Source organism: Vipera ursinii, assembly GCF_947247035.1.
Source record: "Vipera ursinii genome assembly, chromosome: 3".
Classification (NCBI taxonomy): domain Eukaryota; kingdom Metazoa; phylum Chordata; class Lepidosauria; order Squamata; family Viperidae; genus Vipera; species Vipera ursinii.
In genome coordinates this window covers 142,139,268-142,162,414 of record NC_139516.1, presented here as the reverse complement: position 1 = coordinate 142,162,414, position 23,147 = coordinate 142,139,268, and the positions used below count along the sequence as shown (strand labels likewise).

The 23,147-nt window shown below is 40.7% G+C and overlaps 1 protein-coding gene across 1 annotated transcript in view; it reads right to left on the bottom strand.

Moving 5' to 3' along the window:
• Positions 1–11,247: 11,247 nt before the first annotated feature.
• EXOC2 (exocyst complex component 2) overlaps positions 11,248–23,147 on the bottom strand; it is a 95,582-nt gene continuing 83,682 nt past the window's right edge. Inside the window, exons 24-28 of the mRNA XM_083358388.1 lie at positions 17,514–17,569; positions 16,784–16,906; positions 15,965–16,026; positions 14,136–14,195; positions 11,248–12,347 (exon numbers count right to left, since the gene is read on the bottom strand). Of these exons, the coding sequence (XP_083214514.1) occupies positions 12,254–12,347; positions 14,136–14,195; positions 15,965–16,026; positions 16,784–16,906; positions 17,514–17,569 (395 nt within the window). The 3' untranslated portion in view covers positions 11,248–12,253. The remainder of the gene's footprint in view (positions 12,348–14,135; positions 14,196–15,964; positions 16,027–16,783; positions 16,907–17,513; positions 17,570–23,147) is intronic.

The following is a 23,147-nucleotide window of genomic DNA, read 5'->3' as shown; positions in this document are numbered from 1 at the left end:
ATTCAACTCGGGAGTAGTAACACCCAGGATCAAGTTCAGTTTTAGCTCTGGAAGCTCCCTGGCTGACTTGGATCAGTCACTCTCAGCTCAATCTGCCTCACAGAGTTGTTGCAAGGAAAAAAAAGCAGGACGATGCTATGCATGCCTCATTGAGCTCTTGAATGGAGGGATACAAATCAAAAGAATGTATCAATATTGAGACAGGAGGGATGCAAAGTGCAAGAGACACAGATAAAGTCCTTTCAAGTGTTTGCTGTGATTGGTTTTTTTTTAGGCTATCCCACAACAGTTTTGTTTTTGCTGCAGTGGACTAACACAGGGCTTTTCAGCCTTTTCACCCATTGTACCACTTTTAGGATATGGCAACATCTGAGTACCACCAGTCACCTAGCAAGGTGTCAAAAACTTGATGACCAAAAAAAAAAAAGGAAAAAAGTGATGAAGTACAGGCAGTCCTCGACTTACATCAGTTCGCTTAGTGACTGTTTGAAGTTACAATGGCACTGAAAAAAGTGCCCCCCAAGCCACAGCCAAGCAAGACACCTGCCTGCCCGCCCGCCTGGCGGCACTCTTCCTCCCAGTGCTTTTATATTTTTCTGTCCCATCTCACAAAACTCTTCAAAACTTTAAAAAGCCTTTTTTTTTTCTAAATCCAATAAAAAGAAATATCCAGGCCACTCTCTTGTTTTTTGTTTGTATATCCCTTTTAATTATTAAGACAATAGCTAATTTCTTTTGTATGATCAATGTAACATCATTTTCTATGTCTGTCTTGGTCTTGTCAGGTGTTCCATAGCATCTTTTATTTTATTTATTTATTTTATTTTAATTCCATTTATATCCCGCCCTTCTCCGAAGACTCAGGGCGGCTTACAAGCTTAGCAGTAGCCTTCATTCTATGTATATGCCTGCTTATTAGGGCTTTCACACACACCCCAAGCGGCATTATTACAAAGTCAGCTTAATTGCCCCCAACAATCTGGGTCCTCATTTTACCTACCTCGGAAGGATGGAAGGCTGAGTCAACCTTGAGCCTGGTGGGACTCGAACCTGCACTAATTGCAGGCAGCTGGTGTTACTTAAGGAGGCATTAGCCCACTGCTCCACCAAGGCTCTTAGACACTATCTACAGAGGTAGACGCTAGTAAAATTAACTTTTCTTAAATTGTTTTAACTCTTCCTAACAACTAGACACAAAGCGGTTCAATATCTTCTATTCTTTTTAATTCACTGTATCCCATTCCCCTTATGCTGGTCTATGACTATAATAGAGATTAGATTGAACCAGTAGTGGGATTTAAATATGTGAACAACTGCTTCTCTGCATGGATGCCACTTCCAGAAGTTCATTCTGGGCCTGGGCAACAAAAAATTAGTTACTGGTTCTGCCGAAGTGGTGCGAAACGGCTGAATCCTGCCACTGGATTGAACCGAATAAGATTTTTTTAAAAAAATAGTATAAGGTTCAACAGAAGGCAGGTGGAAAGATAATATATTTTTCTAATTCTCTAAGCCTGCTTCCCAGAATTGGAACTAAATGAGAAATATTGCTCATTTCTGACCTAACTTCCCATCTCTTCCCCTTCTCTCCTATCATCTCTCTCTCTTCTATTTATTTAGTTTTCTTTCTATCATCTATATCTATCTATTGTTATCGTGATGTATCTATCCTATTTTGATCTGTCCAACACCAAGTGACTAGGTGACTCACAAATAAGAGCAACATAAAAACAATAATATACACAGAATTAATTGGAACAAGTCTTCTATCTGATCATTGAACCTTCTAAAGTGCCAGTCTTTAGGCAAAGATCTTTCCCATCAGTTGTTAGTTGGTGGTCCTTTTAATAGTGCAAAAAACCCGAATAAACCACTTTCATATACAATACCTATGGTCTGCATTCATGTTATGGTGTTTCTTCAGAAAATGCCAAGAGCAGGGCTACGTCGATTGTGCCTTTATTCTTTTCCTTTAAGGTAGTTTTCTAAGGCCCATTTAATCCGTTCATGTCTTTAAAACCTCTTTGGGGCAAAAAGAAATAATGTTTTGATTTCTATGATCTTTAAAATTAGACAACTTTTGTCACACAATAAAGCTTGTATTTTGTTTTAGATATTTCTTCCTGGTTATTACAATATCTTATCTGAAGTGCAGAATGCGTTAAGCACTTCGATGTGCGGGCCATGTTTTGAATAAATAAGCTCCACTGGGAGACTAGACATGAATTTAAACATTTACCAATGGGATTGTAAAATCCCTAACTTCTATTGGTATGACTATATATCTGATATGACTCATGCACTGCAGAATTATACAAACTTTCAAAGACTCCAGGCACATTAACTTCAATGGGATTTTCATATACTATCCTGTGTTTTTCTTATGGCAGCTTTTAATTGCGTTCATTGTATTTTTAATTGGGTTTTTTTTAAAATTGTTTGACTGTTATTCTCATTGTGTGTGCAACCCAGCATCACAAGTGAGATGGGCGGTCATATAATTGTAATAAATAAATAAAAACATGCTGCAATCATGCTTATAATGTAGTCTTGTATTCACTTACTTAGATATAATTGAAAGGAATAATACTGTACAGAAGTTTGACAGACCAAGTTTAGTACACCCAGAACTAGGATACAGACCCAAAAGGCAAATGGTGTTTCAATTCAGTGTGACAATCCTTTATGCTCAGTGATTTATATTTGCTTAATTTGACACATACTGGTTCAAATGATTTGGGAATTTTGAAAATAGTCCTAAGTAAGAAAAGGAAATCCTGTTTAATTTATTTGTAATTAGATACGTTTGCAGTAGTTTTTTTTTTCTTTTCATAGGAAATCTAAAAAACCCTGTTATTTAAAACAACTTGCAAGAGAAGACTGGGGAGAGAATTTAAAACCATCAGCAATCCACTATTAAGTGCAGTGGGTTTTTCCACTAAAAATGGTTTTCTCATTCTCAAATAGTTGCTTTTTAAATCCAGCAGTTTCACCCCCTCAAGCAAATTTTCATGGCTACTCAAGAAATAAAAGCAAACAAACCATGTGAGTGATGACAAAATCCTGGCAATAAAATGTAATTGAAGCAAACTTGTCTCTAAAGCATATTGTGGGCTTGAGCTGATTGAAGAATAATTGGAATGGAGTTTATGGCAAGCAAGCCTCTATTAAATCCTACCATACCTCATAAGAAGAACCTCTTTTGTCAAAACGTATCCCAATTTGAAGCGTCAACTGCTCACAAAGAGACAGGTTCCTATTTCTGGTGTCCATATATGTCCACATGGGGCAAGCGATGAAACCTCAACGCACAAACAGTGTGTCATACTAGCTTGCATCAGATGTCATGCATCATCACAGCACCATGTACTTGTCTTCTTGCATTATTCTGGCATGTTGAATAGTTGACGATTTGTAAAATAGGGGTATTTATAAAAAAATAAGACAATCCATGCTACTGTTACATGCCCAGTTATGTACTAACATTACTGTACGTGCTGCTGCATAGATGACACATCCATTTGGATGTGAAAATGCTTAAACTCCATGTCTCCTTTCTTTTAAGATGGCTCTCTTGGCTTGTGCATTGCATTTCAGCTGCTGCTGCTGCTTCCAGTCTGGGAAAGGTTGAGTCAGAGTGGGTAGGTTGGGCTGTTTTTCCTTTGGGTGTTCAAGGTTTTCCCCCCCTCACTTCACTGGTGTGTTTCTGCTGGGTTTATATTACAAGCTGCTCACCTCATCTAAACATTGCCAATGAGGCAGTTTACAGGCTGATTGTGTTAAACAAGAAAGGAAACGATCACATATTCATTAGAGAAGTGACTGAAAACTGTGATAATTTCAGAGGCAGCAATGCCAGGGCTGGACATAGTTCTAGCTTGGTTTCTGGACAAATATGCACCCTGGGCAAAAAAAAGAAGTAAACAGGAGAAAAGGAGAAATACACCTTTGAGCATGTCCTTCAGAAGATGAAATCATTCACTCCATTTTTTTCCCTGTGTTGTCTTCTGTTGTTCTTCTTGTTGTTAGTTGCGAAGTCGTGTCCGACCCATCACGACCCCATGGACAACATTCCTCCAGGCCTTCCTGTCCTCTACCATCTTCTGGAGTCCATTTAGGCTCACGCCTACTGCTTCAATGACTCCATCCAACCACCTCATTCTCTGTCGTTCCCTTCTTCTCTTTTCCTCAACCTTTCCCAGCATCAGACTCTTCTCCAGTGAGTCCTTCCTTCTCATTAGGTGGCCAAAGTATTTGAATTTCAGCTTCAGGGTCTGGCCTTCTAAAGAGCAGTCAGGGTTGATCTCCTCTAGGATTGACCGGTTTGATTGCCTTGCAGTCCAAGGGACTCGCAGGAGTCTTCTCCAGCACCATAGTTCAAAGGCCTCAATTCTTTGGCACTCAGCCTTTCTTATGGTCCAACTTTCACAGCCATACATTGCAACTGGGAAGACCATAGCCTTCACTATACACACTTTTGTTGGCAGGATGATGTCTCTGCTTTTTAGTGTGCTGTGTAGATTTGCCATGGCTTTCCTCTCCAGGAGCAAGAGTCTTTTAATTTCTTGGCTGCAGTCCCCGTCTGCGGTGATCTTGGAGCCCAGGAAAATAAAATCTGTCACTACCTCCATTTCTTCCCCATTTTTGCCAGGAATTGAGAGGACCGGATGCCATGATCTTGGTTTTCTTAATGTCTTCTGATAAATTTGCCTATTCCTGAGGCCTTTGGCTTTTTAAATCTCCACAGTCTCCTTTTCTGTGCTGGACTTCTTATTACAAAAGTCCCACTGATCAGCACTGCCTGCTATGATTTTCATCATCTTGGGGGCCTTCAGGAAATCTGTCCTTTCTTACAAGTCTTTTGATGTGGAGATTCTTTCCGTGGATCTTGTAGCTTCTGTTTTCATCTCTTTATCACTGCCTTTTCTAATTTGATGCTCTGCAAAGGTTTGGACTGCCTTCCATCAGCCCAGGCAAACTGACCAAAGGTTAGTGAGGACTCAGACTGTAGTTCGTCTCAGCTGGAGGGCCTCAGGTTGAGGAAGGAAGCTTTATTTTCTCCTGGTTCTTCTGGCTTGTTGGTGAAGGTTTAGAATGTAGCTGATTTCTGCAAGCTGCCTTTTGGTGAATAATGAAAAGAATGAAAGCTTGGTGGAGACCTTAAAAGTAAAGGTAAAGGTTCCCCCGCACATGCGTGCTAGTCGTTTCTGACTCTAGGGGCCGGTGCTCATCTCCGTTTCAAAGCCGAAAAGCCAGCACTTGTCCGAGGACGTCTCCATGGTCATGTGGCAGGCATGACTACACGCCAAAGGCACACGGAACGCTGTTACCTTCCCACCGTAGTGGTCCCTATTTTTCTACTTGCATTTTTACGTGCTTTCGAACTGCTAGGTTGGCAGAAGCTGGGACGAGTAACAGGCGCTCACTCTGTTACGCGGCACTCAGGATTTGACCTGCCAAACTGCTGACCTTCTGATCGACAAGCTCAGCGTCCTAACCCACTGAGCCACCGCGTCCCTGGTGGAGACCTTAGAGCAGTGTTTTTCAACTTTAAGATGGATGGACTTCAACTCCCAGAATTCCACAGCTAGCCTGCTTCATGTTGCTTCAAAGTTGCCCAGTTTAAAAAACACTGCCTTAAAGCATTACTGTATGGGTATTATTGATATGTAAACCAAACAAAAGATAGTTAATTGTTTGATATTGGCAGCTTTTCCATTGCTTCTTTCAGGAAATCAGCCTGCGAAAGGCATTTCTGGAGAAGAATATCCTAAAATATTTGGGTCAAGTGATGAGCTGTGCTTTTTTTTCTGCAGACCAACTCTTTGGCATCAGTTATTTCCTTTGAACTTGATCTCAACTGGCATTTGCTGTACCTGAAGACCTTAGCTTGTTTTCAGGTTGTGTTTTTTTTGTGGTTAGTCCTGGCCTTTTGCTGAAGTTGAGTAAGTACTGCAGGATTATTTGAACTCTTGCTTTTATCAGGATGCAGCAAAACTGAGAGAAAGGTGTGACATTTCAACTGTGTTTTCACTGAGATGAAGATAATTTACTTAAGACCACTGTGTAGTTTAAACAAAAGTTGGGAGATAGGTGTCTTCTTAGAGTCTTGGGGGGAGGGATTTTTCTTCAAAGTTAACCGAATGCTCTCAGCTTCTAGTTCAGTCTAAGCCTCAGAGAAAAGCTCAGAATCTCTAATAAAAAAAAACAGTATCCTGGTACAGGAGTGTTAAGAGAATGGAACTGAAATCTCACTCAGTAGCCCACAGGTCAATGACCAGTAAGGCTGGTTTAACTAATGGGTTACGGTAAATCATTTTTTGAAAGATTAGACAAGTAGTTCATTTGAATTTTGTGGTCTTTGTGTTCACAGTCGTATGAATACATGTCCAAACTTGCCAAGATTTTAGCAGCAGCTTCCAAGTCCAGTTGATATTCAGAAGGAATGAATCTTCATGGTTTTCCTAAAGAAATTCTACCAAAGAGTTAGAAACCCTTTCACGCTGGTAAAGTTGATGCTGCGGAATTGGTGTTGCAGTGTTGGCTCTAATTTCAGATCTTAAGGGGAAAGGGAATTCTTCCAGCTTTGAAGAATTAAGAGGACATACATCCTGAAAGGCTAAAATGATGCTTTTGAATGGGAATGAGAAGACACAAAACCACCGATGAGCAATTTTAAAACTCAGGTCTTCCGTATTCTATTCTGGGAACTCTGAGGCAATGTTTCAGCAGACAGCCGGGCAGTGAATGATAGCGTAAGATAAAAATTCAAATCCATTGAGTCTGTTTTTCAAGGAGGGCTTTAAATCTATTTGGATGCAAGGTTGTGGCACTGAGACAGATTGTTTGGGTTGCCTTCTATTACAACACCTTATCAGTGATGGGATTCAGCCGGATTGCACCACTTCGGCAGAACTGGTAGCTAATTTTGTGTTGCCCGGGCACAGAATGGACTTCTGAAAGCGGCATCCACAGAGAGAACTGGTTGTTCACATATTTGAATCCCACCACTGCACCTTATGCTTACAGCTATTCTCTATTTTATTAGCAGAAGTTCAGACTTTGTATCTTACCTATTGAAAGATAAGCCATTTCTATAGAAGTCAGGAAATGTTGTGCCATTGTCAGAGCGTGCTAGCACTGTCAAGAATGGTTTCTGACATACTAGTTAATATAATAAAATTGACTTTTCCATATAAGAGTGCATGTATTTGTGTATACACACACAGGCACACTTTTATTTTTATTTTTTCTTCTTTTTACCCACTGCTGTTACTTTTTTTTAACTATTGTTTTGGTCTATGATAATGAAAGACTTTCCTCAGAGATCATGACTGATTGGATTTCAATCTTTATTTAGAAGTGAAAGAGCTAATTTAATTGCTCAATATTTATGTCAAAATATATTTCCAATACTTGGGATGTTGTCTCCTTGGCTCAGCAAAAGCATGTAGAAAATTACCTATACAATGTCTTCTTTTTTTAAATTGACCATGCTTTTCTGCAGTAGATTATATATTAATCTACTGTAACCTTGCTGGTAGCAGGTTGCCGTCCATTACTTTTTGTCCTGCCCCCAGGTGTTTTGGAGAATAAGTCAACCCCGTCTTCTCTGTGACAGCCTCTCAAATGTTGGAAGATTGCTATCATGTCACCCTTAGTCTTTCTCGTCATTAGACTAGACATATTTAACTTCTGCAGCCGTTCTAACACTCCTTCTATCTCAATTTCTACATCTCTTCTCAAAGGCTAAATATGGCCATCTTCATGGCAGGATCTCCCTCTCCCACTCCCTCCCTCCTTCCCCCTCAACATTCAGTAGTGACTTTATGATTTCCTAAATTAAGTCTGGATTGTGGTATTCTGGATATTGTCTGGTTCCATTTTGTCCAGAATCCTGTATATGGGCGATTGCATTTAATTTACAGTTCAGAAGATTTAACTTCTAGAAAAAAACAAACACCAGGCCACTGTCAGAACAACTGAATCAGTCATCTGAAGGGTTAATGGAATCTTCCAGAATTCTCTGTTCCATTTCATACACAAGCGCCTCATTTTTAAATCACATGTGAACTGGTCAGGTCTTCAGATAAGGGATGGTCCTGTAGAAGTAGCTCAAGACCAACGGCTTACCCAGAATGGTGGGATAATACGGCATGTCCCTTATTGCATGTTCAGAAGTTTACTAGATTAGGAATTGAATCTTATTTCAGCACGGCTGTTGTATCAGCATTCTAATGGCACTTTCTTGTCACGCTCTGCATGTCAATTAATAGTAAGCTTGGTGCTGAAACCTTTCAAAGGCAGAGCTGTTATCTGTGAAGCAGGTCATGTGGTCATCCAATTACAATTTGTCACATGTACTACTCCTATTAGGCTTGATACATTTCTTCTATTTCTTACTATACATGCACTTGGTACTCAGGTACTCAGTTCATGGCTTGCCCCTTAAGTAGTCCCCTGTGGTTTCCCTTAACAATATTATAAAAATTGTACTGAAGGAAAAGACTGTGATGATCTCAGATCTCCAGCCATTTATATTCAGCTTCCCTTGGGGTTTTTCTTCCATCATTAAGGACCCAAACCAGGATTTCCCCCCCTCACAAATAGGGATCAAAAAATGAACTTTTCCTTCTCAAAAATGCATGAAACCCCCCCTTTCAAAAACTCTCACTTACTTTTGAAGGTCAGGTAAATGGCAAGTGATTTTCTTAACCTTTTCACTAAGATATTATCTAGAAACAAATGCTAGCTGGACTGTTGCAACCTTGGGGAAGAAACAAATTAGGCAATTATATTTTCTAGGATTTGCTGAAGGAGAAATAGGGTGAAAAAGAAATGCATCATGAATGCTATTCTACATAGTGTGAGTGCATGTGTATGCACGCCTGCAGGCAGGCAGACCTACGTAGGATGTCAGTTATTAATCTGATAGTATTTAGTAACAGGGATGTGGTGGCTCAGTGGGTTAGGACGCTGAGCTTGTCGATCAGAAGGTTGGCAGTTTGGCGGGTTGAATCCCGAGTGCCGCGTAACAGAGTGAGTGCCTGTTACTCGTCCCAGTTTCTGCCAACCTAGCAGTTCGAAAGCAAGTAAAAATGCAAGTAGAAAAATAGGGACCACTACAGTGGGAAGGTAACAGTGTTCCGTGCGCCTTTGGCGTCTAGTCGTGCCGGCCACATGACCATGGAGACATCCTCGGACAAGTGCTGGCTCTTCGGCTTTGAAACGGAGATGAGCACTGGCCCCTAGAGTTGGAAATGACTAGCACGCATGTGCGGGGGAACCTTTACCTTTTTTATTTAGTAACAGTAGCAACAGTAGTAGATGACATATCTTGGTTTGCTTTTTTTTCCTTCTAGGTCTATGGCTTGTAGTACAGGTAGTCTTTGCTATGATAGTGCTAAAAATGTAACATTATGATCCATTCCCATGGTCATGTGACCAAGATTCAAGCACTTTTCAACCAATGGGTCCTGCAGACCTGTGATTTCACATTTGTGCATTTCATAACTAGCTTCCAGCAAGCAGAGTCAGGCCAGCCATAAGATTACAGTCACGAGACCTTGTTTAACACCATGGTATTTAGTGACAGAGTTTCCCATCCTAACTGTGGTCATTGAGGACTACTTGTTATCTTCATAAGGAAGAAAAGGAGATTCAGGTCAGATGATGATAAATGCAGCACACGTATTATTCTTTTCAAAGAATGTCATCGTCATCATCAATCTTATTTTTCCAGAACGTCATGTAGACCATCCCTGTTGGATTAAAGAAATTAATTGGAATTTCACAAAAGCCTTAAATAGCATTAGGATCAGTTTTTTCTACAGGATTGTTCACTTCTAAGGTTATGGGCCTGTCCCACACTTTCCAGTGAAGGTAAACACTGTGGATCCCTTCATTAAAACAATTATGGGACCCAGGATGCTTGTCTTCTTTGTGGCAGCCCCTCTTCCCCTAGATATATACAGTTGGCCTCAACTCTACAAGCTTACAAGAAGATAGTGAACACTTGACTCTTCCCCTGGGTTTAGGGTCAGGTTGAGCCTAGTCTTCAGGGTGGGTTTGGAGAAGATTTCAGTTCTGTTTGTCATTTTATTGCATGTTTTAATGAGCTACCTTAGTTCTCAGCGGGTTTTTTTTTGTCTTTTTGTACACTGCCCAGGGTCACAAAATTTGAGTTCAGCGGTTGTATAAATTCATAAACAAATATCAATGGGGAAGAATGTGTGAAATGATGACAGCAACTGATAAAGGTGCCAAAACATGGCATATGTAATAACAATTACTGAATCATCCTTGTTCAGACAGCTTCACTTGGGGAATGGGAGAAAAAGGAAAGCTTGATGAGAAAGACACATTGCCTCAAGTTCTGAACTTGAAGAAATACTTCACAAATGAAAATATCTGCATTACTTTTAATCTTGCTATCAAGATAATTGACTTCACTTTGTTAAGACTACAAGATACCGTAATTGAAGCACCAATACTAAAGCAGATATTTATGAATACACATTTGGGGTTTCCAAGTTTGAATTTGAGGTAGCAACATCAAAAACTGAATGACTACTTTTTAAAGGTAATAATAAGCAGACTGGCTTGAAATAAGTTTTACGATGCACATTAATCCATTTGAAAGATATAAATGGTCATGATGATGATTTTTTTTCTTAGTACCGTGATTCATAACATTTAAAAAGCTGAGTAAAAATGGAATGCTTTTTACTTTTTCAGGTTCTTTAGAATTGTGTGTTTATCTACAAATCTTATAATGTTTTCTTGTAAAGGAGGTGTTAATAGTTGTAAACCTGCCTATAGATACACTTGTATGAATGTAGAAAAACCATTATGTACTTAGCTTGCTGGCTTATCTTTCCCAGATTTCATGTATGTTCTCAACTGATAATATTTTAACTTGTATATCATCTCAATGGTAATTTGCTGATGAATAGTAGTTTACCTTGTGATACTATGCAAACTAAAACTGAACTTGAACCAGGATATAAAGAGGATCGACGCTTTTGAGTGCTGGTGCTGGAGACAAACCTGACAATATTATGGACAGCCAAGAAAACAAACGAATGAATCACAGAACAAACCAATTCAGGGTTCTCACTCAAGGCTCAAATTATGATCTTTTGGACACATTATGTGAAGATCCTGTGATCTGAAGAGGTCTGCAAGTGCTGGGCAAGGTGGAAGGAAAGATAAGATAAGATAACCTTTATTGTCATTTTTTACTGTGGGCACAACGACACACATCAAAAATGAAATTTAGTTGCCCGCTCTCAAAGTGAACACATACATGACACATACCTAAAGAGAAAGAGGATGACCAGCGAAAATATGGACTGAATTTCAGCAGTAATGAATGCACTATTGAATCAACTTGGAAATCTACCTAAATGATCGCTAAGTCAATAGTGACTTGATGTTACATAATCAATTCATTGATAAAAGAGTTCTACTGCAACGCAACATGTTGTTGGCCTTGTGGGGTAAATTAGATACAAATCACAAGCAGATGAGCTAATTCTAATTTATTGTAAAGCTACAGAATCTTGCAATCTCCTTTACAGCTTGAAAAGTAGGGAGGGTCTCTCCTGAATTTCTTGCCCCGCCCACTAACTAGTTGTGAGCTTTTCTGTCTCTCATCTGATCGTTTCCTTGGCAGTGTCTCTTGGCCTAGTCCAGGGGTAGGCAACCTTGGCTCTTTTATGACTTGTGGACTTCAACTCCCAGAATTCCTGAGCCAGCCATGCTGAGGAGAAATGGAGAGGTTTCCAAGCTGAGCCATCCTGGCTCAGGAATTCTGGGAGTTGAAGTCCACGAGTCATAAAAGAGCCAAGGTTGCCTACCCCTGGCCTAGTCTCCCAAGGTCTTTCCCACATACCATTATACCTATCTCTACTGATATGGAGAATTTTAGAACACTCTGCTAAATATGCTCAGAAATTTAAGGAAACTGGTGACACCACTTGTCAACATTTATTAGGATAATGAATACAACCAACTTGCCAAGCTATTAAGCATACTGTGATATATTGCTGTTTACAATGTTTCAGAATAAATTTTCATCCAAACAAAATGGCATTGTTTACTATTTCTAGAAGCATTAGGTCTGCTAATAATTTTACTCTGAAGTTTGGTTCAGGAAAATGAGGTGACAGAAAAGAATAGTACAGTTACTTGAGAACACGACGGATGGCATTTACAGTTCCTTTTTCATGAAAAGAGTTCAGTTTCAGAATTAGGTCTTCACCACTGTGGAAGAAGCAGCTTGAAAGCAAGTGAGCTGAAACTGCATGCTGCTCTTGAATATGTTCAGCAGTTCTTCCAGCAATCTGCAGAAAAGGAAAATATTTTAAGATATAGACTAGAGTTGAGGAGTTCAAAAGCATTACAAGAACAATGTCAGGCGCAAGCAATCAGAACTTCTCTTAGGTCAGGTCAAGAGGTTTCTTTATTGTTGATTCACCAGTTCACAACAAATCTCACCAGATTTGACTGCTTTTCCTGGGAAAGCCTGATATAGAACAAACTCTATATAAGTTTGATCTCATATGCTTCCTCCCACCTATGGAATCCAAGCTGGAATCTCTCTTAAGTCCGCCTACCGGACTTCCTTCCTGTCAGCCACTGATTCCACCACACAAGGTGGAGGCAAGAACGGGGGTGGTATTGGTGGTGCGGTAAATGGATCTATCTTGCACTAGCAACTTTTCAAAGATGTAATTGAGTTCATCTATAACAAAGCCAATGCATCATACAAAGTATGCAAATTTACTAAAGCCATGGTTCCTGACAACTAGAGAACATTGTAGATACACGAAATGGTATGCTGAGTTTACACTATCTGTAAAATGGATCTTGTTACTGCACAGTCTCTATTTTTTTTACTAATTTTGTTTCCATGCAACCTGTTCTCTAGCATACAACCTCAGTAATTCAGAGTAACCTACAAACACTTCTACCAAAATATTTAGCTTGTATTTCAAGATGTGAGAAATTGTTATCAATAAGACTACATATGCAGATGTGTTATTTATAAGTGTGTAACTTCAGCCTTTCTTATTTTGTTTCCTAATGTATACATGTGCTTTTTACACAGATTGAGTCCTGCTGGATGGAATAAGATTCACAACTTCAACAGCATTTCATGTGTTCAAAATAAATTGCAAACACAAAACATAATTATACGTATACAAATATTTTTAGCTTTTTCATAATCAGGAAAATGGATATTCTTAAGAATAATTTTGTGTGGTGCCCCTGACAAAAATATGAGAACTAAAAAAGGCAATTTAATATTACATTAAAATGTTAAATTATATTTTAGGCGGTAACTGATTTCCTTTTTGGAAAAAAAAAGAACAGTATTTAACAGCTGCAGTAAATTCCACAGCTGTATAATCTTTAATAGATCCAATGACTAACAGTTGAAAGCATGTATCTACTCCTTTAACATCTCCCTGCGGGAATAAGTACAAATACAGCATCTACATATACTGTTGTCAATATTTCATAAGTCAGTCTTAAGCCCAATTTATTACTAGCAGCAGATTTAAATTCTTTGAATTCATTATTAAAAATGCTGCTGTGTAACCAGTGTTGAGCTTGCAGAAGCAACAAGAGTGTGTGTTTTAGCAGATAAATTGCATTCTGGGAAAACTATTATTTAATGTATCAATAACACTTTGAAGCTCACTACTGAAGGAGTTGGAAGCAACTTAGATTTCAGCTTCCTCCAATACTGAAATGAAACATTACTGTTTGTTCAGTTTAGCAGAAATGAACAAATAAGGGAATATTTCAGGGCCACTGGAATGAATTAAATAAGGGGTTCTATTTCGGACATTGATAATCCAAGAATAAATTTCTTCTTGCTCTCGAGTGTCTTGCTGATGCTTCAAAAAGTCATTTGTAATCTTTGGAGAATTGTTATAATGATAAATCACATTAAAGTCCATATATACTGTGTGCATGGAAAATGGTGTAATGGAAACACCACCACTATCACTGTATTTGCTATGCCTTGGATCATAAATAGGGTTTTCCTCAAGGAATGAATGCTTCAACTGCTTTAATATTTGCAAAATACACCTTCTAAATTATAAAGGACACCAACTTACTTTTTATCTGCACCACTTGACAGCTGAGGCAAGGCTTCCAGAGCTTGCTTAAAGCTTGAGCTGTAAATTAAACAGATATTTCCCTTACACAAGTTGACCAAAATTATTAATTTCCAGTCTCTATGTGTATTAGTGTGTGTGTTATATATCCATGCATTTGTATCTAGACATGCAACATGCAAATTCCTACAAAATATTGCTCATTAAAATTAATACAAAATAAGAGCCACTTATAGGAATGGTCTCTGGATAGCATTCAGAGTTCATTTGCATAAACACACTCAGACACACATACATATTTGTACATGTGTACATGCAAAATCTTCATTTTATTCCACAGAATTTAAAGCTTTCATCACTCGGTTTTCAGTTCAATTTTGACTTTGCAAACTTATCTTGCCTTCTAAAACTATCTTTCTTATGTGGATATTTCTAAACCTTATCCTTTAATAAAAAGACAGTCTTTTTTTGTATAAAAAGGATGTTGTTACAGAGGTGCTGCTTTCATGTGACGTACTGATCACTCCTCACAGTTGGTGTCAGAGAACAAATGGACTGCTTCCATTGAAATGTGGTTAATCTGTGCTAAGCATCTGTGATATACTTTCAAACTCATCGAGGAAGCCTCTATGCGCACTGATGAAACCATAACCCTTAGCCAATGATTTAAGGACTATTGCAGTATAACAGCAATCGGTTATCATAGGAAGGATATTCTTTTTGAATTCCATTTACTCAGGAAGATCCGTAACTGTCTAAATGGTGGCTAAGAACTTGCTCAAGGATTTTTCCTGAAAAATCCAGATGGACCTGTGACACTAATGTATTTACACCGAAGGAAATACTTAAAAAATAAAGAATTAAAAACCCCTTAGGGAATATCTATTTATAATAAACGCTCGTCTGATTTCCCATATACCATAACACTTCACAATAGTCAGGAAAACAGAACTCCTGAGAACAGATAGAAAATGAATTGTATGTTGTTACTCGGTGATCATGATACCATTTATGAAGGCCAGTTTGGTGTAGTGGTGAAAGTGCTGGCCTAGAAACCACGAGACTGTGAGTTTTGAGCCTTCCTTAGGCATGAAAGTTACTGAATGATTTTTGTCCGGTTCCTCTCTCTTCAGTCCAACCCACTTCATAAGATTGTTATTGTGGAGGGGGGGGGGGTTGTATTTAAAAATGTATTGTAAAACTTTTCAATAAAAAAAAGATTGTTATTGTGGGGAAAATAGGAAGCAGGAGGATTAGATGTGCTTGCTACCTTGAATTGAATAGATTATTGTTCCCGCCCTCCCCTTTTATTTTTTACTAAATAAATGAAACTGTCAAATAAGTACCAAGAAAATTACAGAGTCATATGTGATTTTAAGCTGAAATAGAAATAGGTAAATAATCGGTTGACTACAAGGGCTCAACTTAATGTTTTGGTGTGGACATGAACATAATCGATCAGGATAATGAAGCAAATTAAGTAAAATCAAGATGTTAATTTTTTTCCCTCCAATTTTTGGGGGTGATGTCAATTTCCCCCCAAGTTTTATCAATTATGGTGAGACTGCATTAATGTGTGCGTCCACTTGTGTGTGTGTGTGTGTGTGTGTGTGTGTGTATGTTTCTCCTCAGAATTAAGAGGAAGCCTCTACTAATTTTCTGTATCTGACTGGAGGTCGTTCCAGAGGTCACAAACATGGTGTTGGAAATCTCAAGTAACCCATGTTTACATTAAGGCATTTTATGAAGTCCTTTTGGTTTGGGGGATATTTTATGATTTTCATAAAAGAAAGTGTTAATTGATGCTGTCACTTTTTTTTCTTACTTACTTGCTTTCAGAAGTGAGGAATACAGACACGGAATCTCTCAAGGCACAAATTTCAAGTCGAGCCTAAAGGACAAAAATATTCCAGTGTTACAGCTTCAAACATCTGATTTTACAATGTTTAGGATTTGCTAATTTTAAGGGTAGTTTTATAGTAGCAAGCACAACATTTTAGAAGTTAATTTTTTTTGTTGCTATATTATTATCTCATTTAATAAATAAAATAAATAAAATAAAATAAAAAAATAAAATTTAACAAATGTAAGGACAAGTATAGATTTGGACATTCAGATATTAGTTAAAGCCCATCTGAATACTATATAAAGTTTCCATATTTAGATTATGCTTTCTTTTGACCTGTATAAAATATGTTGAATATAACTTCTACTTAATATTTTTTTAACCCAGAAAGGATATGGGTTCTTAATATGTCATTTACTAAAGAGGAAGGAAGTTCAAGAGAGTAAAATCTGCATTTTGTTTTCGTGGGGAGGGAGGGTAACTGCGTTTGTGTGTGATCATGCATGAGTGAAGCCTAAAGAGAAGCAGGGGACAGACAATGGCTAGAATGATGATGACGATTAATGTTTGAAGAACAATGTGGAACTAAAATAATTCATTCCTGCACAATTAGCCTGCTTCTCTTAGCCATCTGATACAGAACTTAACTAAGATATTTTTTCTCAGACTTACTGTGCAGTCAAACAGCTATAACCATGGGATTTTATGAAAACTGCATCAAAAAGAACTCTCTGTCTGAAAGCACCCAAGGTAGTAGCAGAAATACATATTTGTTAACAATAACATCCCCTAACTTGACTACCTGTAGAGCACCATTTCTGCTAAAAGATGAAACACACTGCATTAGTCTGCTGAGTTCTTCGGCAACTGCTTCAACAATCCTTGACAGAACTCTGGGTACAAGCTCCTTTGAGATAGTGAATACCTGCAGATTTTAAATGAAACACAATGTAACGTTTCAAATTTATTTTTCTGTGTATTTTCCTACAATTGTTATCATGACAGCAATTTTAGAAGGTAGACTTTCCTGACAACAGTTCTGGAGAAATCTAAAGCCTGCACATACTTATATGCCTTCAATTGGTTTTTCTAAAGGCACTCTTCTGCTGTGGATTTTAACACTGGTTTCCCATGGACAAAATCAGATACCATCATTTTCTCTCTTACTTAATCTTTAAAGGAAATAGCTGGCACAGAATGGGTGCAAAAATCAGTTAAACAAGCAGGAATGTGCAACAAATTTTTTTCTAAACCTCAGCAACTTTAAGGTCTGTGGACTTCAACTCCAAGAATTCCCATTGGCTGGGAAATGCTGGGAGTTGAAGTCCACAAGTCTTAATGTTGCCGAGGTTGAGAAAAACTGTTCTAAAAGGCAGCTGCAGTGTTGGTGCAGATGAAGCAAGGGTCATAACTATCAACTGAAGACCTCACCTTTTGTGTAACATTTTTGAATCTATTTTGGGGGCTGGAAAACAAAGGTCAGTTAGGCTTTTTTGGCACTCACTGTGGATAATAAGTTGCATTAGTCTCACCTCAGCATGTACAGCAATTATGTGTACTAAAGCTTCCTTTAAGTAGTTTCTGACACCTGTAAATAAAAAAGGACATAAACAAACACATAAAAAGTTGTTCAATTTATTTGTACCATGCTGGCTTACTTGATTAAAACGCAAAGTTAATATCAGCATATAGAAAGTGAAAGCTTCTTCCAACCACACCACCACATTTATTTCCTTTTTGAAAACAAAATGGGGAAAGGCACATTTCCTTATTGCAAAGATTACTAGCTGTAAGTTCCTAATCTTGTCTGGCATTATTTTCCCTTCCTTCTTTAAAACAATTTGTGTGTGTGTGTGTGTGTGTGTTAGTTAATATTCAATAATAGAGAGCATTGATTCTAATGACTTCATTGTCTGAATTATGGAATATACAACCATAAGACAGCTACAACTGGTTGTGACTTCATTTTATGAAATGAATTTCTGCCAATAAAAAAGACACAGATTTCTACAGGATGGAACTCTTGGTAGTATTTAAATAGATTGTGCAATTAAAATACCTATACTGAGAGTGAATGGGAACATATTTTAAAATATTTCCATTTGAAATACGTAGAAACTTGTAGTGCAGTTAATTTTGGACTAATCTAAAGAACTGTCCACATATGCTATTTGAGACTATTTCTCCATTTTTTAAAAGTATGACAGCCACTGCAAAGATCTCAAGTGCTATTACCTCCAATATAACTCAACATTCAAGAAAACAAGCATGTAAAACACTGTTCTTGTAAATTAGTGAACAGGTCCTGCATGATCAATGTACTATAGCACAGGAACATTTAATTAAAGGAAACCTTGAATTCTGAAAATAATCTGCTAACCTAAATTACACTGAGGGATATATATGTGTAGATGTCTGTCCAAAGCAAATTGTTATACGAGACAAATTGTACATGACAATTTTCATTTGACTATTTATTATTAGTGAAGCTTGTATCATATTTGATAGGTATGAGAAATGGGACCGAGTTCCTGTTAGGAAAGACAGGCTACAGCAATGCCTAGTTCAAGAAAAACAAAATCAACTCATTATTTTGCAGATACTATTTGCCTCATCTTTGCCCTTTCAAAAGCTACAGAGGCAGGTGTAACTTATACATTTTAAACAGGAGTGCAAAGTACCAGCTTAAGGCAGTGACATACAGAGCTATTCTCACTATACTTGAATGCATGCTTTTATGGATTCTTATTCATTATTTTGTCATTATTCTACAGGTCAGTGATGATTTATAAAAACCATAAACCTCGTAAGACACAGGCACCAAATGATGTCATGGCATTCAAGAGAACTGCCCCCACCCACATACCTCCTGACTCACTGGGTAAAAAAGGCAGAGCTCTATCTTGGAAATTCCCCAGGGACGCACATAATATGATGTCTGGCATTAAGCAGACATGATTAGCTCACTGAGCAACTGGATAAAAGGAAGAAATTATGAAGTTTAGCAGTATATGGCATTTGCTTTGCTTTGGGAGATAAAGAACCACTTCCCCCACTCTTATTTTTTTTTATCAGTAGCCATCTTGATTCCTTTGGAAAGCCACAGGGACAAATTTACTGATAAAATAAATGCATTCATGAAATCGTAACGAGAAAAATATCTGCTCGTTTTTTTTAAAAAAAAAAAATGCTACCAAAGAAGACTCCTGCGAGTCCCTTGGACTGCAAGGTGATCAAACCGGTCAGTCCTAGAGATCAACCCTGACTGCTCTTTAGAAGGCCAGATCCTGAAGTTGAAACTCAAATACTTTGGCCACCTAATGAGAAGGAAGGACTCACTGGAGAAGAGCCTAATGCTGGAAAAGGTTGAGGGCAAAAGAAGAAGGGGACAACAGAGAAAGAGGTGGCTGGATGGAGTCCCTGAAGCAGTAGGCGTGAGCTTAAATGGACTCCAGAAGATGGTAGAGGACAGGAAGGCCTGGAGGAACATTGTCCATAGGGTTGCGATGGGTCGGACATGACTTCACAGCTAACAACAACAACAACAACAAAATGCTACCAAAGTGTCCATCCACAGTTTTATTTCTGTAGCAAAGGGTGAGGGCATTAAAACTTTGACCAGAGAAAAGGAAAATCAAATCACCCCAGTAGATTGGGGATCGAGAGAAGGGGCATCCTGGAATAATTTCTGGAAACTGAAATCTCAGAACCAAACATTCTTTTTTAAGGAGGGATAAGATGTCTATTTGGCCATCTAGGATTTAATCTCTCTTGAAGTGTTGCTCCATCTCAACAAGACAAAATGCCTATTGGAGGCAAGAGCATTTGATCTCACAAGCACTGAAGCGGAGTGGATCTGCCACAGTCAACTGCTTCATTTTGATGGAAAGTGTTTCTGCAATGCCTGTGCCAAGAGGCCATTTTTGTCTAGTACAGCAAAGTTAATGCAGTAGAAAAGGGATGGCACAATGAAAGTACTCATGTCAAACCACGGTCACTAAAAGACTACTGCAAAGATGTGCACAGCCCTGCAGGCTACTTTATAGGAACAGTATCAGTTCTCACATCCTGGCAGGTTGCTGAATGGGTTGAGAGGAACAAGACAGCAAAAGTGATTGAGCATTTGAAACCCAGGAATGCATGAAAATGGTGACTGGTCAGTGTCTGCTTAAAAAAAGGTCTCTTTCCAATAATGTGGTTTTAAGCATAAATCTTTTCATGCTGAAAACAGAAAAAAACAAATGAAGTAAAAAACAAGATTGCTGCATTCTGATATAGAGTGTACATGAAATAAAAATAATCCTAAAAATAATAATACTAATCTTTCCATCTGGGCAGTTTTTCCATGCTGCCATTAGAAGAATTGGGAAGAGTCTCTTTGTAATGCTCTAAAATGTTCGACAGTGCTCTAAGTCCTTTTCCTCCCTTCAAATCACATCTGGATGGTAAAATCAGGGTGAATTCATGCCTTCAAGAATGACATTTAAACCAGCGTTTCCCAACCTTAGGAACTTGAAGATGCGTGGACTTCAACTCCCAGAATTCCCCAGCCAGCTATGCTGGCTGGGGAATTCTGGGAGTTGAAGTCCACGCATCTTCAAGTTCCTAAGGTTGGGAAACGCTGATTTAAACGTAAGCAATCTCTTCAAGTCTCGTCTAGCTGGAACTGAAGACCCTGTTCCCCTATATAAGCAACTGCAAAAAAGAGTGTAAAATTAACATCTGAGAATTGAAGCAGCAGTCCACTGGCATAAAATGACTTATTACTGTGCTGAACTCCCTCCATGGTTACCTCCATAACAAGAACACAGAAGATGTAGCCAAAACTTGTTAAATCAAACTTGCTGAACAGCGAGCCCAGATTAGTAAGTAGGTATCTCCCAAACCATGTTGAAAGACTGAAGGGACTTTTAATGCTTATAGGAACCTGAGCAGCTAATATATGGAGTGCATGCATCAGTGAGAGCAGAAATTTAAACCATGTTTATTTCCAATGAAATCGCATTTAATACTGTAAAATGCCCCACAATTGGATGCTGTTTCAATGAGAAGTGAAAGAGGAAGCCCCTTTTCAAATCTAAGCCAGCAGTGCTAATCTCATTTACCGTATATACTTGAGTATAAGCCGACTCGAGTATAAGCCGAGACCCCCAATTTCACCCCCAAAAACTGGAAAAAGTTATTGACTCGAGTATAAGCCGATCCACCGTTCTGCAAGCCTCTGCCGCCAGCAGAGGCTCGATCCGCCATTTTGCAAGCCTGAATACACAGGAATACCCTGTGTAGCCGCGGCTCGTCGGCAGGTCTCCGTTCCTCCTGCCGACCTTTGGGGAGGTTTGGGCGCCTCCCCAAACCTCCCCAAACCTCGGCAGGTCTCCGTTCCTCCTGCCGACCTTTGGGGAGGTTTGGGCGCCTCCCCAAACCTCCCCAAACCTCGGCAGGTCTCCGTTCCTCCGTGCAGACCTGCCGACCTTTGGGGAGGTTTGGGCGCCTCCCCAAACGTCCCCAAACCTCGGCAGGTCTCCGTTCCTGTTTGGGGAGGTTTGGGCGCCTCCCCAAACGTCCCCAAACCTCGGCAGGTCTCCGTTCCTCCGCGCAGACCTGCCGACCTTTGGGGAGGTTTGGGCGCCTCCCCAAACGTCCCCAAACCTCGGCAGGTCTCCGTTCCTGTTTGGGGAGGTTTGGGCGCCTCCCCAAACGTCCCCAAACCTCGGCAGGTCTCCGTTCCTGTTTGGGGAGGTTTGGGCGCCTCCCCAAACCTCCCCAAGCCTCGGCAGGTCTCCGTTCCTCCGCGCAGACCTGCCGACCTTTGGGGAGGTTTGGGCGCCTCCCCAAACGTCCCCAAACCTCGGCAGGTCTCCGTTCCTGTTTGGGGAGGTTTGGGCGCCTCCCCAAACGTCCCCAAACCTCGGCAGGTCTCCGTTCCTCCGCGCAGACCTGCCGACCTTTGGGGAGGTTTGGGCGCCTCCCCAAACGTCCCCAAACCTCGGCAGGTCTCCGTTCGTGTTTGGGGAGGTTTGGGCGCCTCCCCAAACGTCCCCAAACCTCGGCAGGTCTCCGTTCCTCCGCGCAGACCTGCCGACCTTTGGGGAGGTTTGGGCGCCTCCCCAAACGTCCCCAAACCTCGGCAGGTCTCCGTTCCTGTTTGGGGAGGTTTGGGCGCCTCCCCAAACCTCCCCAAACCTCGGCAGGTCTCCGTTCCTCCGCGCAGACCTGCCGACCTTTGGGGAGGTTTGGGCGCCTCCCCAAACGTCCCCAAACCTCGGCAGGTCTCCGTTCCTGTTTGGGGAGGTTTGGGCGCCTCCCCAAACGTCCCCAAACCTCGGCAGGTCTCCGTTCCTCCGCGCAGACCTGCCGACCTTTGGGGAGGTTTGGGCGCCTCCCCAAACGTCCCCAAACCTCGGCAGGTCTCCGTTCCTGTTTGGGGAGGTTTGGGCGCCTCCCCAAACGTCCCCAAACCTCGGCAGGTCTCCGTTCCTCCGCGCAGACCTGCCGACCTTTGGGGAGGTTTGGGCGCCTCCCCAAACGTCCCCAAACCTCGGCAGGTCTCCGTTCCTGTTTGGGGAGGTTTGGGGAGGCGCCCAAACCTCCCCAAAGGTCGGCAGGTCTGCGCGGAGGAACGGAGACCTGCCGAGGTTTGGGGAGGTTTGGGGAGGCGCCCAAACCTCCCCAAACACGAACGGAGACCTGCCGAGGTTTGGGGACGTTTGGGGAGGCGCCCAAACCTCCCCAAAGGTCGGCAGGTCTGCGCGGAGGAACGGAGACCTGCCGAGGTTTGGGGAGGTTTGGGGAGGCGCCCAAACCTCCCCAAACAGGAACGGAGACCTGCCGAGGTTTGGGGACGTTTGGGGAGGCGCCCAAACCTCCCCAAAGGTCGGCAGGTCTGCGCGGAGGAACGGAGACCTGCCGAGGTTTGGGGACGTTTGGGGAGGCGCCCAAACCTCCCCAAACAGGAACGGAGACCTGCCGAGGTTTGGGGACGTTTGGGGAGGCGCCCAAACCTCCCCAAAGGTCGGCAGGTCTGCGCGGAGGAACGGAGACCTGCCGAGGTTTGGGGAGGTTTGGGGAGGCGCCCAAACCTCCCCAAACACGAACGGAGACCTGCCGAGGTTTGGGGACGTTTGGGGAGGCGCCCAAACCTCCCCAAAGGTCGGCAGGTCTGCGCG